At 34.7% G+C, this 14,939-nt stretch overlaps 2 protein-coding genes across 5 annotated transcripts in view; both read left to right on the forward strand.

Annotated features, from left to right (window-relative positions):
- Positions 1–13,102, forward strand: part of LOC107014959 — a 28,289-nt gene extending 15,187 nt beyond the window's left edge. The window contains exons 7-14 of one of the 4 annotated variants that reach the window (XM_015215094.2): positions 837–965; positions 1,096–1,140; positions 3,660–3,736; positions 4,209–4,305; positions 4,390–4,479; positions 4,590–4,640; positions 11,651–11,716; positions 12,663–13,102. In XM_015215094.2, the coding sequence (XP_015070580.1) occupies positions 837–965; positions 1,096–1,140; positions 3,660–3,736; positions 4,209–4,305; positions 4,390–4,479; positions 4,590–4,640; positions 11,651–11,716; positions 12,663–12,815 (708 nt within the window). In that variant the 3' untranslated portion in view covers positions 12,816–13,102. Of the gene's footprint in view, positions 1–836; positions 966–1,095; positions 1,141–3,659; positions 3,737–4,208; positions 4,306–4,389; positions 4,480–4,589; positions 4,642–11,650; positions 11,717–12,662 lie in introns of those variants that run through there. The other 3 variants (XM_015215095.2, XR_003577442.1, XM_027915680.1) reach the window with 3 other exon arrangements.
- Positions 13,103–14,503: 1,401 nt separating this feature from the next.
- LOC107014960 overlaps positions 14,504–14,939 on the forward strand; it is a 7,290-nt gene continuing 6,854 nt past the window's right edge. Inside the window, exons 1-2 of the mRNA XM_015215096.2 lie at positions 14,504–14,614; positions 14,698–14,818. Coding sequence (XP_015070582.1) covers positions 14,590–14,614; positions 14,698–14,818 — 146 coding nt within the window. The 5' untranslated portion in view covers positions 14,504–14,589. The remainder of the gene's footprint in view (positions 14,615–14,697; positions 14,819–14,939) is intronic.

Here is a 14,939-nt window from a genome sequence, read left to right on the forward strand (position 1 = left end):
CGGTTCTCATAGCATATGACATTAATGCCTTACTATCCTATCTTTGTCCTCATAATTGCTTGAAGCACAATGGGTTCACAGGTCTTCGATTCAAACTAATTAAACGATGTACTCCCTCCGTCCCAATTTATATGTGTTAGTTTGACTTGGCATGGAGTTAAAGAAAATAGGAAAGATAATTGGAACTTGTGGTCTAAATAAGTCATAGTATTTGTACGACTATAAATCATTTCATTAAGGATAAAATGGATATTTTAAAGTTAAATTGTTACTAAATATAAAAATGTGACATTCATTTGGGGCTGACTAAAAAAGAAAGTAAGTCATATAAAATGGGACAAGGGAGTATAATTTATTCTGTTTCCACAAGGCTTCCTTTTTTCTTTTCTTTTGAGATGCCTTACCTTTTTACCTTATATATTGATTATAAGAGCAATTCTTTCATACCACTTATCCAACTGCAATTCATTCTTTTTCTCTCCATTTCCCCTTCTTAAAACTGTAAATTTTTTGCCTGGAGTTACTCCCAAATCCTTCCATCATGAAGATTATATTTCGTTTGTCATGGTTAGAATATTACATCTGACTGTAGTGCTTGAAATAATTCATTGCAACTGTTGCATATCCTTTGTTACTCTGCGTTTGAATACCCTGATCTCTAGCAATAGCAATGGAATGCTGCACCTTAAGAGTACTTATGCCTTTAAAGCTGATCTTAGTCGAGACTTTGAGTATACTGTCAAAGAAAACATTTAAATACTTTTGTGTATCTTTTGCTAGAAAACCTTATTCTCAGGATCTGCATTCTCATATAATGTGATAGTTGCTTCTGATAGGAGCCAGCTTACCAAGAATTGATTTTGCTATACATCAAGGGAAATTGTGAAGGAGGTGACGCGGATATAGCCGATTTTCCCTCCTTACAGCTGAAGATCTACGAGAAAATCCCCATTCCAGATCTACCCGTAAATCCTTGAACACGGAGTATACTTGATCAGCTATTAAATCACTTTTAAGTTTTTGATTGTATTTGTTCTCCATCCACATTTTGATTTAGTATGTAGTTCAATTTATTATGCTTGTTACTCTATGTAGGTTGTTTTTCCACACAAGAAGTTGTCTTTCCGCATACTAGACTCGGTATGAGCTGAAATTGAACTTTAACATTGTTTCAGTATTGAAAAAATGAATTTTCTACGGTTGATCATGGATAATTTGACAATGATGTTCTGCATTAATGACCTTGAGATGAAACCTTAAACTATTGCATTTTGATATCTAGAAAAAGTGGGTGAAAGGAAAGTGCACAAGTTCTCATTAGTTGTACCATAGGGCCCTCTAGGAATTTGCTCTTTGTGTGGTGCCATACAGATATAGATATTAAATTTGGAACTGGGGACAATGTTAATGTGTAGCCTGAAAATATGGAAAAGTTAGTATCAAACTTCTTGAATAACCGTTGTATGGTAGGCATCAAGTTTTCTGTAAATTTTAGTCAGTTTCTAAGTATTGATCTGACATGATTTCTGTTTCCATCTTGTGACATTTTCCTGGGAAGAAATTTAGAGGAAGAAGAAGGAATAGATATAATCCAACACATATTTGAATCATATCATATCATATATTTATATAAAAGAGAACCCTAAGCTCGCATATGTGGCGCCATCGCAAGCAAAAATTTCCTTTTAATTTTATTTATTTTCAAAACTAGCCTTCCTCTTTCATAAAAATATGTAAATTTTATGAAAAAATTGTGACTTAATAAAGTGTTGCGACTTTTATCAAAAGTTGTGACTTTTATCAAAAGCTGCAACTTTAATAAAGAGTTGCGACTTTTATGAAAAGTTGTGACTTTTATGAAAAGTTTTGACTTTAATGAAGAGTTGTGACTTTAATGAAGAGTTGCGACTTTAATGAAAAGTTGTGATTTCTATGAAAAGTTGTGACTTTAATGAAGAGTTGCGACTTTTATGAAAAGTTGTGACTTTTATGAAAGATTGTGAACTTTCCGAAGGGTTGCAACTCTCCGAAATAGTTGTAACATTTCTGATAAGGTGCAATAAACAGTTTTTCAAAACTACCCTTTGTTGTCTATAAATAGAGGGATCTCCTCTCATTTTAAAACAACACAAATTCTGATCTTATTCTACTTCCGTGAAATTAAATATTCATGTTATTTTCTCATGTTAAATGACTTACTGACACCATTGGTTTTGTATCAATAAGTTATCATTCCATCCTGAGAGGGGTATTGGAGGGGAATTGTTTTCTTAAAGGGGAAATTGTGTATTCAGTAGATTCAATTTTTTCCTTTCTGTATCATTCTATTTTTACATATCCCAGTATGATTTTTTACACTCATTAATTTATGCTTATGATATTAATATTTGTTTTTGAGTACATGTTTTAAACTATGTTTTTTTTATGTTTTTACAAAGTTATTGTCTCCAGTTATGTTGAACATATACACATATAGTATGTATATTCATTGTGCAGAAAATAATTATTGTACTCAGTTTCAAGAATTTATGTTTTGATGTTCTATATTAAATTTTATAACTAAAAAGTACTATATATAAGCCTACATATTGTCGATTTTTAAATAGATATGAAATATCTCACTTATAATCTATGCAACTTAAATGTTTCTTTATATTACGAAATGCCTTTGTTTATACATATTTTTATTTTCTTCTTTTTTTCCTTTTAATGTTGATTGAAGAACCAAAGATTTATTATTTTGTGAATAATTCATTCATTATATTCTTCAGTTATGTGATAATGACAAATAATCAAATTCATGTTGGAACATTGCTAATATTTTTTTAAGAACCTATTTTCCCATAATTTTTAATGTATTGATATTAGTAAAAAATAATTGTAAATTCAATGCAATTATAATTTATAACCGCGTGAAGCGCGGGCAAATTCCGTAGTTGGATAAATAAATGGAAGACTAAGGCACTAAGCACATTCGAAGAACAATAGTTCCTAATGTACTCAGTAAATCAGATATAAGAAAGGCATATCATACAAAACTTAAGGCGGAGTTCTTAGTAGAAAATTCTCAGCATAAGTAGTAGCCCCACTATACCTGCTTACTGAAGTCTTTTTCTTTCTCATGACCGAGGCCATAGAACTTCCTAATTTTTTGATAGTTAATTTATCCCATGCCTGCATTGCATTATACACACATTCAGGCATACAGGTCTGATTTTTTTCATGGGCCAAGCATGTGAAAATATTCTTTGATAGAGGATGGTGGTGAGATTTAAAGCCAGAATTTCTGTATACTCCAATACCTTTGTTAAATTGTCCATCTCATCAAAAAACTTGAAAATGTTATTACTTTTATTTGCTTAATTATGTCTTCAATTTTGGGAATTCGAGAGGTCAAATAGTAGAAGTTTACCTTAGAAGTCTATATCATTTAGATCACAAACTACTTGTGGAACGAATGCAATTGTCATAGCCCTTTCCAGCTCGACCTATTTGTGTTTGAAGAAGATATAAGTATTTTCCTTTAGTCACTGGACTGAGAATGCTCACTCTTAATACTAATTGTTACAATTATTTTATGGAGGTTGCTGGTGTTTTTAATGCAGATTTTTTTTTAATAATTCGCTGCTTATCCTGAAGTACTTCACTTTTGTTTGTAGGTACGCCTGGACATTGCCTCGGTTCTTGGACTTCTGGCATACTTCATAAACTACAAGTTCGAAAACATGTTTTCACTGTATGATTGGTCAACTTTTTCATGATCTCTAGACAGTTTCCAATCCATGGTGTAGTTGTCAAATAGTGCAGTGTCTTCTTAGGAAATCATCTTTTCTTTAATCTCCCGAACAGGCTCAAAACTCTTTTATAAAGAGAGAAAAACAGTATTTTTAAGGCACTGCTATCATCCAACTCCTCTTTTCCTCTTCAAGATTCTTACAATAAGTGTTCTTGACAAATTTATTGTTCTGAATATTTTTGTACATTAATAAAATCATATCCAACATGCTTATTTGAAGCTTATCTTATTTTTTTTCTCTAGTATATTCTATTGGTACCTCAATTTGGTTTTGGTTTAGTCTTAGAATTATAGGTCACTGTGCACACGATTTTGACATTTCAAGATTCTCAAACTTGTGGGTCAATCAAACTTGCATCATCCTCTACTATGTGCTTCAATTGCGTAAAGTAACTTGATGATCTGATTACAGATCCGCAATACTTTTAGATGTGGTTGCAGTCAGTGCTCTTGTGATATATGTGAGCCGTGTGGTCTTGGGTTACAAGCAAACATGGGATAGATATCAAGTGAGTCCATTACCTCCATTCTCCATTTCTTTTTATGAAGTTCGAAATTTTTTATGCCTACTCATTTTTTTAAGCTATATATAGCTTCTGGTCAACAGGACACTTAATGAGAAAACAATAGCAAGTGGCTTTGGTTCTGTTTACTTTCTCCTGGATGCTTCTGAACAACAGCAGGTAACAGAAGCCTCCAACACTTGTATCCGTTTTGTCTACACTATTGAATGTAATTGGTTTCCTGAGGAAATATATAGGCACTTGATTCTTGCATTCTTCCCTTCTTGCAGTACAAAGAAGCCATTTTGGCATATGCAGTCCTACTGAAAGAAAATATCCAGGTTTTGCTTGATCCTTATCATTACTCCTAGAGCACTATGTTCTCCTTGTTAATTGTTCTGCTAATTTCTTTTCAATGATCTTTGATTTGTCTGTATAAATAAATTTTTTTTATAATTTATTATTATGCATTCTAAAGTTTTTCTTTTCTTTATAGCTACCGGGAGACCGTGTACTTAATGGAAAGTAACAAGCACAACATTTCTGATAATTTTATTTTTCTCTGTCCTTAATTTTTTCTACTTGCTCTTTTCTTTCCATATTTCACTTGTTAGGAATGATCAATATATAAACCAACCCACACCAGCACCATAGCCTATGCTTCAAAAAGTAGCTGTTGATTCGATCTTCCTTTTAATTTTTTTTCATATTTTTCCTCCATCATTATGTTTAAAGCTGTAATTTATAGCTTTAACAGTCAAAGCCTCACTACCTAGGGGCATCACCTCTTTTGATATCATCCACTCTTTTTCGCTGTTTTGATTAGGAATAAATTTAAAAAATATTGTCAAAAACTAGCTCACAAATCATGGCTGATCTTCCATGAATGCAACAATGGAGCTGAAGGAAGAAGAAGAAAATAGTCGCAACAGTAAAACTGAAAGGAGAGGAAGAAAGTGTGAAGAAGGAATCAACCAACCGCTTTGTATTGTGAGGAGACAATGTATTTATACAAAAAAGAATCAAAATATCCAAACTAGTGAGCTGTTCAATAACAGAATTAGCTAACTAACTATTCTAACTAATTAACTGAAATATCTAACTAAAATGATTACACATAATTAACTAACTAAATCGTAACACCCCCCCTCAAGTTGGAGGTGTGGAGAACACAGACAACTTGTTAAGTGCTGCAGAATGCTTAATTCCAGTCAATGTTTTAGTTAGTATGTCTGCCAGTTGATTATCAGAACTTATGTGATGCAGTGATATGAGGCCTGTCTGAAGTAAATTCCTCACAAAATGACAATCAACTTCAATATGCTTAGTGCGTTCATGAAACACTGGATTTCAAGCTATATGAAGAGCTGATTGACTATCACAATATACTTCTATAGGTCTTTGCAATGGTAGTGTAAGTTCTGTGAGTAATCTGATGAGCCAAACTAATTCTCCTGCAACTTTCCTTAAGGCCCTATACTCTGCTTATGCTGATGACAAGGATATGATCTCTTGTTTCTTAGACTTCCAACTGAGTGGACTGTTACCCATTAATACAATATAGCCACTTACTGACCTTCTAGTATCTGGACATGCAGCCCAGTCAGAGTCACAATAAGCTTTGATACTGTAAGACTGATCTTTGGACATAAAAATTCCTAGTGTGGGATATGCCTTAAGATACCTCAGTAAATGAAATGCTGCTTGTAAATGTGGCTCTCTAGGATCTTGCATGAACTGGCTGAGATGTTGTACACTATATGAGATGTCCATGTATTGGTTAAGAAATTCAGTTTACCAATGAGTTTCCTGTAGAAAAGTGGTTCTGTTAAAGGTGTTCCTTCCTTTGCTTGGAGTTTGAGTGCAGGATCAAGTGGAGATGAACAACTGCTCATGTTTCCAATCTTGTAATCATTCAACATGTCAAGAACAAATTTTCTCTGAGAAATGATCAGTCCATCATCTTTATATAGTACCTCCATTCCAAGGAAATAATGCAGCCTACCTGAATCTTTGATTTTAAACTTGTCATGAAGAAATGCTTTGAGGTCATTGATTTCAGAAACATTTGTGCCAGTTAAGATCACATCATCTACATAAACAGCAACAAAAATAGTGGAAGTCTCAGACTTCTTATAGAACAAGGAATAGTCATTCAAAGAATGTGTATACCCTTTTGAATATAAAGCTTCAGTCAGCTTGGCATACCACTGCCTGCTGGCTTGCTTCAAGCCATATAAAGATTTATTCAATCTGCATACCAATCCTGGTTTGTGCACTGCCAAGCCTGGAGGAACTTCCATGTACACTTCTTCATGTAAATCTCCATGTAAGAAGGCATTATTCACATCAAGTTGGAATATATCCCAGCCCTTCTTTACAGCTGTAGCTAACAAAGCCCTCACAGTTGTCATCTTGATTACTGGGGAAAAGGTTTCTGTATAATCAATTCCAGCTTCTTGAGTATAACCCTTCACTACAAGTCTTGCTTTGAATCTCTCAACAGTTCCATCAGCTTTATGCTTCACTTTGTACACCCATCTATATCCTATGGCCTTCTTACCACTAGGCAGATTAACAAGATCCCAAGTATGATTTGTGTGCAATGCTTCAAATTCTTGTGTCATAGCTTGTTCCCAAGCAGCGTTTATAGCAGCTTCTTCATATGAAGAAGGTTCATTATCATTTTTGATGTTTCTCACAAGTGTTTGACTCTCAGAAGACAAGATCTCAGATGGTATATGTTGGTGTTTTGAGAATGTAGTGTTAAGTCAAACATGTGTATTATGTAATTGATTTGTCATATTGTTGGGTAGAATATAATCATGTAGATAAGCTGGTAATTTATGTGATCTAGATGGTCTATTGGGAATCATAATATCAGATCTTTGGACAGAATTAGGATCAGGTTCTACATTATTAGGTGATAAACTAGTTATAGTGTTGGGTGATGTATGAAGTGGACTATTACTTGCACCATCTACATTATCTTCCATATGTTGCATAGAATGTGAAGCAGTATCATCATGCAAAGTATTTATGAAGGGCACAAAATGTAATACTGAAGGAAAAGTAGATACATCAGATAAAACAGCAAAAGGAAACATACTTTCTTTAAAAACTACATCCCTTGAGATGTGTATTTTTCTTGTGGCTAGACTAAGAACCTTGTAACCTTTTGTCCCAAAGGGGTAGCCTAGGGTAGCCTATGAATATATGTGGTGTGGTCCTTGCTTGAAATTTGTCCCTATGAGTCTTTGGGAAAGTAGGATAGCATAGACAACCAAATGATCTCATGTGTGAGTATGTTGGTTTGGTGTTATATAGTAACTCATATGGGGACTTACCCTTTACATGGGAGGTAGAAAGTCTATTAATGATATAAGTAGCACACAATACACACTCACCCCAATACTTAAGAGGTAACTTGGATTGAAAAAGAAGTGCCCTGGAGGTTTCTAACAAGTATTTGTGTTTTCTTTCCACCACCCCATTTTGCTGGGGTGTGTAAGGACAAGTTCTTTCATGTATAATTCCTTTTCCCTCAAGAAAACTTGATGTTTCTGCATTAACAAACTCAAGTCCATTGTCAGTTCTTATGGTCTGAACATGGGTATTGAATTGATTCTCAATCATGGATAAGAAACTTTTGATGACTACTAGAGTGTTACTCTTGCATGTCAACAATTGTGTCCATGTGCATCTACTATAGTCATCAACAATAGTGATAAAATATCTATGTTTGTCATGTGTTAACATGTGATATGGACCCCATAAATCTATATGTAATAATTGAAAAATTTTGGTAGACACATGAATACTATGATGAAAGGGCATTCTTTCTTGTCTTGCCACTGGACATATGTTGCAATGGAAATGTTGTTTTACAGAAAAGTTTTCAGGTATAGATTATTTCCTTCATTTTTCCAAAAGGTACATGTCCAAGTCTATTATGCCACAATACATCCACATCATTGCAAGTATGAGTCATAAGAGAAGTATTAGGAATTGTGTTGATTGAAGAACAAACAGAAGGCTGTGTATTATGTTTACATGAGTGAGTAGAAAAAGATACAGACTTAGAATTGAAAACATTTGGTCTTGATAGATGATCAGGGGTAGAAGCAGCAGGAGCAGCACCAGGAGGAACATGTTTCATCAAGCATTTAGAACACAAAAAATAAAGCGCATCCTTTGCTTCACCAATTACCAGAGGCCTCTTCATTGAAGGGGCCTGCAGAATGCATGAAGATCCAGAAAAATACACAAAACTTTTAGGCATGGATTTTGAAAGGCAATGAATTGAAACAAGATTATATTTGAATGAAGGCACATACAACACTTGATGCAAAATAATGTCTGGTGCAAGTATTACAGTACCAATTTTCATAACTTTTACTCTATAACCATTTGGTAAGGAAATCAACAAGGGACATGGAAGGTATGTAATGTTTGTTAGGACTGTTATATCAAAGGTCATATGGTGAGAGGCTCCTGAGTCAAGTATCCAAGATTCAGTTTCATTGTGAGAACATCTGTAAGATAATTTCCCAAAAACAATTGAAGAAGTACATGCTATCATACCTGCAAAATCCATACCACCATTGTCCATGTGTTTAGCATTGGTTTTCTCAGCTTGGAACTGTTGCAACAACTCCACAAATTGAACATATTGTTCTTTAGTTAGTTGATGAGCTGTGTCTGCACGAGCTTCTCTATCATTTGCCTCTCCTGAACAACCATGAACATCAGCCATAAGCCCCTTTCCTCTGTTGAATCTAGAATTCTGATTATTATCCCTGTACTCATTTTGATAATTGCTCCTCTGTGGATTGTTATTTGTCTGTGGGTAGCCATGTAGTTTGTAGCATTTATCCCTGATGTGTCCAGGTCTTCTGCAATAGTCACATATCACACGAGGTTTGCTATTACCATAGGAACTGGTCTGAGAGTAATTGGTTTTGAAATTAGCATTGTTGTTCCCTGTAGAGCTGTTACTTAGCCTTAGTGATCTAGAAGAACTTGCTCCTCCTGAGCTGTTTGCATTGAAAACAGCAGACTCCATAACCTTTTTTCCTGAACTACTTGCATTCAAGGATGTGGATTCCATGAACATTTGAGCACTAGGTTTAATCTCTCTTTGCTTCTCATCCTGAATTAACAGAGAAAAGGTTTGTGCTAGGGAAGGTAATGGATTCATCATGAGGATATTTCCGCGTACTACAGTATAGACTTCATTCAACCCCATAAGGAATTGTATTAATCTTCTATCCTGCTCCACTTTGTACATATTATCCTTGGCTCCACAAGTGCAATTACAATTGCATTGAACTTTAATGTGTAATGTACTCAACTCTTCCCACAATTTCTTCATTTTAGTGTAATAAGCAGTAATATCCAAAGTTCCCTGTGATAGCTCATTGATTTCACGTTGAATTTGATACAGCTTTGCACCGTTAGTTTGATCATATCGATCCTCCAATTCTTTCCACAATTCATATGAATCAAAAACATATTCTACACTTTCTGCTATCTCCTTAGTTAAAGAGTTAAGAATCCAGGAAATAACCATGTCGTCACACCTTTCCCATTGACGAAACTGTGGTGTTCCTGTATCAGGCCTCTTACAATCACCATTGATAAAACCCAGTTTTTTTTTAACTGACAGAACTCTTAGAACACTTCGTCTCCATGATCTATAACCTATTCCATCAAAAGGATTTTGAACCAACGAAACACCAGGATTATCCGAAGGATGCACATACAGTGGAGAACTAAGATCAATATTGTTAACACCATTGTTATTGACAGAACTCTCAGTCGAAGTTGAAACATTCTCGATCGCCATAGCAAAACCAGATCAATCAAAACCACAAAATACAAATTGATCCAGTAACGAATTTCAGCAAGGAAAATATTGAAACAAGAAACAGATCTAGAATCCAATTCTAGCTAGCAAATCAACACATTTGAGATGCATATCAAAAACAAAGAAAACGAGATCTAAAAAGATGAACTCAGAAGGTGAAACAGATGAATTGAAGTACCTCCTCGCTCTGATACCATGTCAAAAACTAGCTCACAAATCATGGCTGATCTTCCATGAATGCAACAATGGAGCTGAAGGAAGAAGAAGAAAATAGTCGCAACAGTAAAACTGAAAGGAGAGGAAGAAAGTGTGAAGAAGGAATCAACCAACCGATTTGTATTGTGAGGAGACAATGTATTTATACAAAAAAGAATCAAAATATCTAACAAACTAGTGAGCTGTTCAATAACAGAATTAGCTAACTAACTATTCTATCTAATTAACTGAAATAGCTAACTAAAATGATTACACATAATTAACTAACTAAATCGTAACAAATATCACTGTGAAATTGCAATAGCAACAGAAAACAAATAGACCCACTTCCACCTGCACCTTCCATTTGTATTTTATATTTCCCACTGTTCTCTTCAGTGTGGCAAAAACTTAATCTGTTTGTTATTTTCATTTTCAATTGATCCAAATGTGTGATCCTTGGCAAATCTCGATGGAGATGCCCAGGCAGAGGAAATTTTAGAAATTGGGGCGCGAGTGAGTTATGAGAGTTAAGCAGGGACTAATCTCATACTCATGAAATCTTGAAATCTAATTAAGTCTTCTTCCTACTCTTAGTGGGAGCTTGAATTGGATCTAGAATCCCTGAGGGGTTGCCTGTCCTACAGGAATGAAAGAAATTAAGAAGAGCTTCCTAATATGGTGGTTTCAAGTGCTGTGATCGCTTCTTGGATAATGCATATGTATTAGTGGTGTTCTCTGTTTTCTCGCGATTTTGTTTTTCATTCTTGTGATGTCAATATTTTAAGCCTAATTGAATTTCTGGATTCCATCACTTCCTTTAATTGGCATCGCCACTAAGGATTTTACAGAACACCATTATGTGAAAAAGGAAGTATTGCACTTCAGGTGCACTTTGGTTCGATTGATCTTCTTCTCTTCTAGTTACATGATTATTTAGGTGTACATGAATTACACTATGATAGGAGAACATGGTGATAGGATGAAGTGTTAGGTTATGAATTCGGTTGTCACTTCTTAAAAAACTCTGAAGGTTATGAAGAAAGTTGGCAGATAAAAGTTTTGTTTACACTTGAAGAATATGATAAAGCAGTTAGTAGGTACATTGATGCTTCCCACTTATCACAAGTAATCCAAATGCTTGTAGCTCCTTAGCTTTACATGTGAAAGGCCTTGAAGGTGTAGGCACGTGCTTGTAATTATCACTTAAGCAAAGATTTCCAATTGGTTACAAACTTCTGTTGAATTTAACGATCTGAGATCTTGTTAAAAATAATTTGATTGCAGGAAAGTTGTGCTAGAAATATCGGAGCCAGATGTGAGAAGTTTATTTATGATCTATTGGAAGAAAAGGTAACTTGGTGATTTATTTATTTTGTAGTTGTATTTTGGCAGCATAGCCTTGGTGACCCTTATACTTTTCCGGTTTGTCATCCCGACCCCTCAACTACACAGTTTTATTTAAACACGTACGTGTTCAGAACTCAGAAGTAGTATTTTAAGTCCCTTGGACCATTGACGAAGCTTGTGTAGCATTTGATTTGCTGAGTTGTATAAACTGTGCAGTTACGCACGCTTAAAAGCCCGTGAAAGTAATAATTTGGCGGAAAAGTATTAAAATCTGAAACAAATAATAATAAAAGAAAAAGAAGAAATTCCGCAAATCCTCCCATATTCTTCTTCTTTCTCTCCCCACCACCACTAAACAGCCTTCCACTTAATTTTCCTATTCATACTCTCCTGATTCACAAAGAAAAAAGATCAAAAATAAAGGAAATAGGACAAATCAAAGTGACCGTCACACTGTCAACATGTAAAGATATTGAATGATGGTTGTCTATTAGCCTCGGTGATGAAAACCCCTCTGCCGTGTTCCTCCAATCCTGTGTTAACTTGAGTGAATTAGATGCTGAGAATTTTGTGTGAACAACTGGAGTATGCTTGTATTATATGGATGTCTCTTAACTTGGAATGAGCTTGTTTCCTAAGATATTGTACAGATGGGGGAAGAACGAAATGCATGGGATTTCCTAGAATAAGTTTTAATTTTATTCTTAAAATTTCTTTTCATACTTCAATATTTTTTTAATTTGGCAAGTGACCTGGATCCGATGTGTTGATAATGTCAGCACAAGTGAGGGGCATTCATTCTCGGACAGACTTAAAACATTAGTTTTAAACAAGTACATGTATTTGAATGAAACTGTGTAGTAGCGGAGGATCGGGATGACAAACTGGAACAAATACGAGGTCTCCCGTATCTATTTTTCCATCTCGACACTGATGCATTTATGTGCAGGTTGAAATGCCTGTAGACAAAGCCATAAGTACTTTAGTGAGGCTGGGTATTGTAAGGCAGGATTGTTTAAATGGGCACACTGAACTGCAGGCAGTCCCTTGCTTCAAGGCACATGAGATTCTTAAACAACACTGGAATAGCTTGCTCGGCTAAGTTCAACGCATATGTACAAAGTTGTACAATTTTAGCTTCTAATTTCTCAAAGAGTTCAATGAGCGAAGGTTACAGAAAGTTGCTATCTGTAAAATTAAGTATATATTTGGCATTTTGGATGCAATAAGAGATGGTGTACTTATACTACAATTAGAAAGAATGAATTGGACCCAAAGAGGCTAATAATGTCTTTAGAAGAATTGATTTTGGCCTGATAATTATGGTTGGATCTGTCATTTACTCAGTTGGCAAGCAAGACTCAATGTTTATAGATTTAATGCGTGTAAGTATTCTTGTATGGTCCTTATTTTGAAGAGCTATAGACATACTGCTGAATTTTAGGTCATATAAACAAAAAGATAAGATTTTTAGAATGTTATCAAGAAAGAAAAACTAAACCGATCAATAGAAAAAAAGAAATATTAGAAAAGATTGTACTTGATTCAAATTTGTGTGTTTATGATATTTACTTCTTGTTGCTTTGGGTTCATGTGATGGATTTCAGATTTTATATATATCATCAAAACATACGATAATCTGGTTGGATAGTTAAAGGCATGTGGCTTTCTTTCTTAGGTGTGTTTGGTACGAAGAATAATGTTTTTTAATTTTTTCATGTTTGGTTGGTTTGAATATTTTGGATAATGTTTTCCAAATCAATTTTTTTGATTTTTTTTTAAAGGAAATTGACTTTCCTTAAGATGTACGGAAAATCTTACCAAAATCTCTTTGAACCTGACACCTCAATTTTTTGTGCTAACTTATGTTTTGGGTATTGAATCCGGATGTTAATTCTGAATTCGACTTCACCATTCAAGACCCAACTCTTGAGTTCCAGATTGAGTCGGAATCGGATCTCAAGTTAGGATTATGTCGAATTTAAGATTGGGTGCCGGGGTCGGGTCTCGAATTATGTGTTGGGATGGGGTTTTGAGTAAGGTTTTGGGTTGAATGTCGAGGTCGGGTCTTATATCACGTGTCGAGTTTGGGTTTTGAATTGGGTCGGATGTCAGGGACGAATGGCGAAGTTGGATCTCATCTCGAAAGTTTTGTCTCGAATTGCGGTCGAATTCGGGTGTCAGGATCATATTCGAGTTCAAATGCTGGGTCTTGGGTCGAGAGTCAGGGTTAGGTCCTTATTTGGGTCTTCGGGTTGTGTTTCGATTCAGGTCATGGTTAGGGTTGGGTCTCACTTCGATTACCGGGTCTCGTGTCGGGAGTAGGGGTAATCGCAAATTGGGTGTCAGGGTTGGGTGCCGAATCAATTATCAGAGTTGATTTTCAGGTCATAAACTATTGTTCTAAAAAAGTATTTTTCTACTCTTTAGCAAAAAATAGAAGATATTTTGTAAAAAAAAAAAAAATCTTTTTCATTCACCAATTATATACTAGAAAATATTTTTTCATTCACCAAACAAACATACTCTTAATTGGACTTGGAAAAAGAAATTAGTAGATTCTTCTTTGAGGCAAAATTAAAGTTATAGTCCATTCATTCAAGTTGAAATAAAGTATTTAGGCATGCATAGTCTTTTGGTTGTCTCAAATGTTAGAGTAGTGATGAAACATTCCTTCCTTGGCTACCAAAAGTCATATGTATCAATTTGTACATAGAAAAGTGTCTCGAGTGTTTTTGCTTCATTCTCAAGATATACTCCTCCTCCTTTTCAAGTATCATTTTACATTAACAGATAATTTGAGGCAATGTATATATATAAGTCTTTGTTCTTTATCATTTCATCTTCACTTTTGTCTTATCTAAGATTTGCATATCATGGGACAATCCCTCAAGAAATTTGGTCTATCTTCTTTCTCTCTATGTTGCACACCTCATTTCTTTTCATGTCAATTTTTGTACTTAATATTTTTGCTTTTTTTGCAGCAAATGGTGAGCAGAGTGATAATATTGGTCCAATAATAGACAATTGCTACTTGACTCATTTTAACAACACTGAGAAATGGAGCTTAGCACAATTTTGCCGTGCAGTCTGCCAAACAGTTGAGTAAGTGTAATCTTGCTTCCATATTATTAAGCTTTAATTTATACAACATTATATATATGATAGTAACACATTGTGTCAATAGATGTGGGGGACAGTGTCAAAGTTTATATATATATATATA

Source organism: Solanum pennellii, chromosome 3 (assembly GCF_001406875.1).
Source record: "Solanum pennellii chromosome 3, SPENNV200".
NCBI lineage: Eukaryota > Viridiplantae > Streptophyta > Magnoliopsida > Solanales > Solanaceae > Solanum > Solanum pennellii.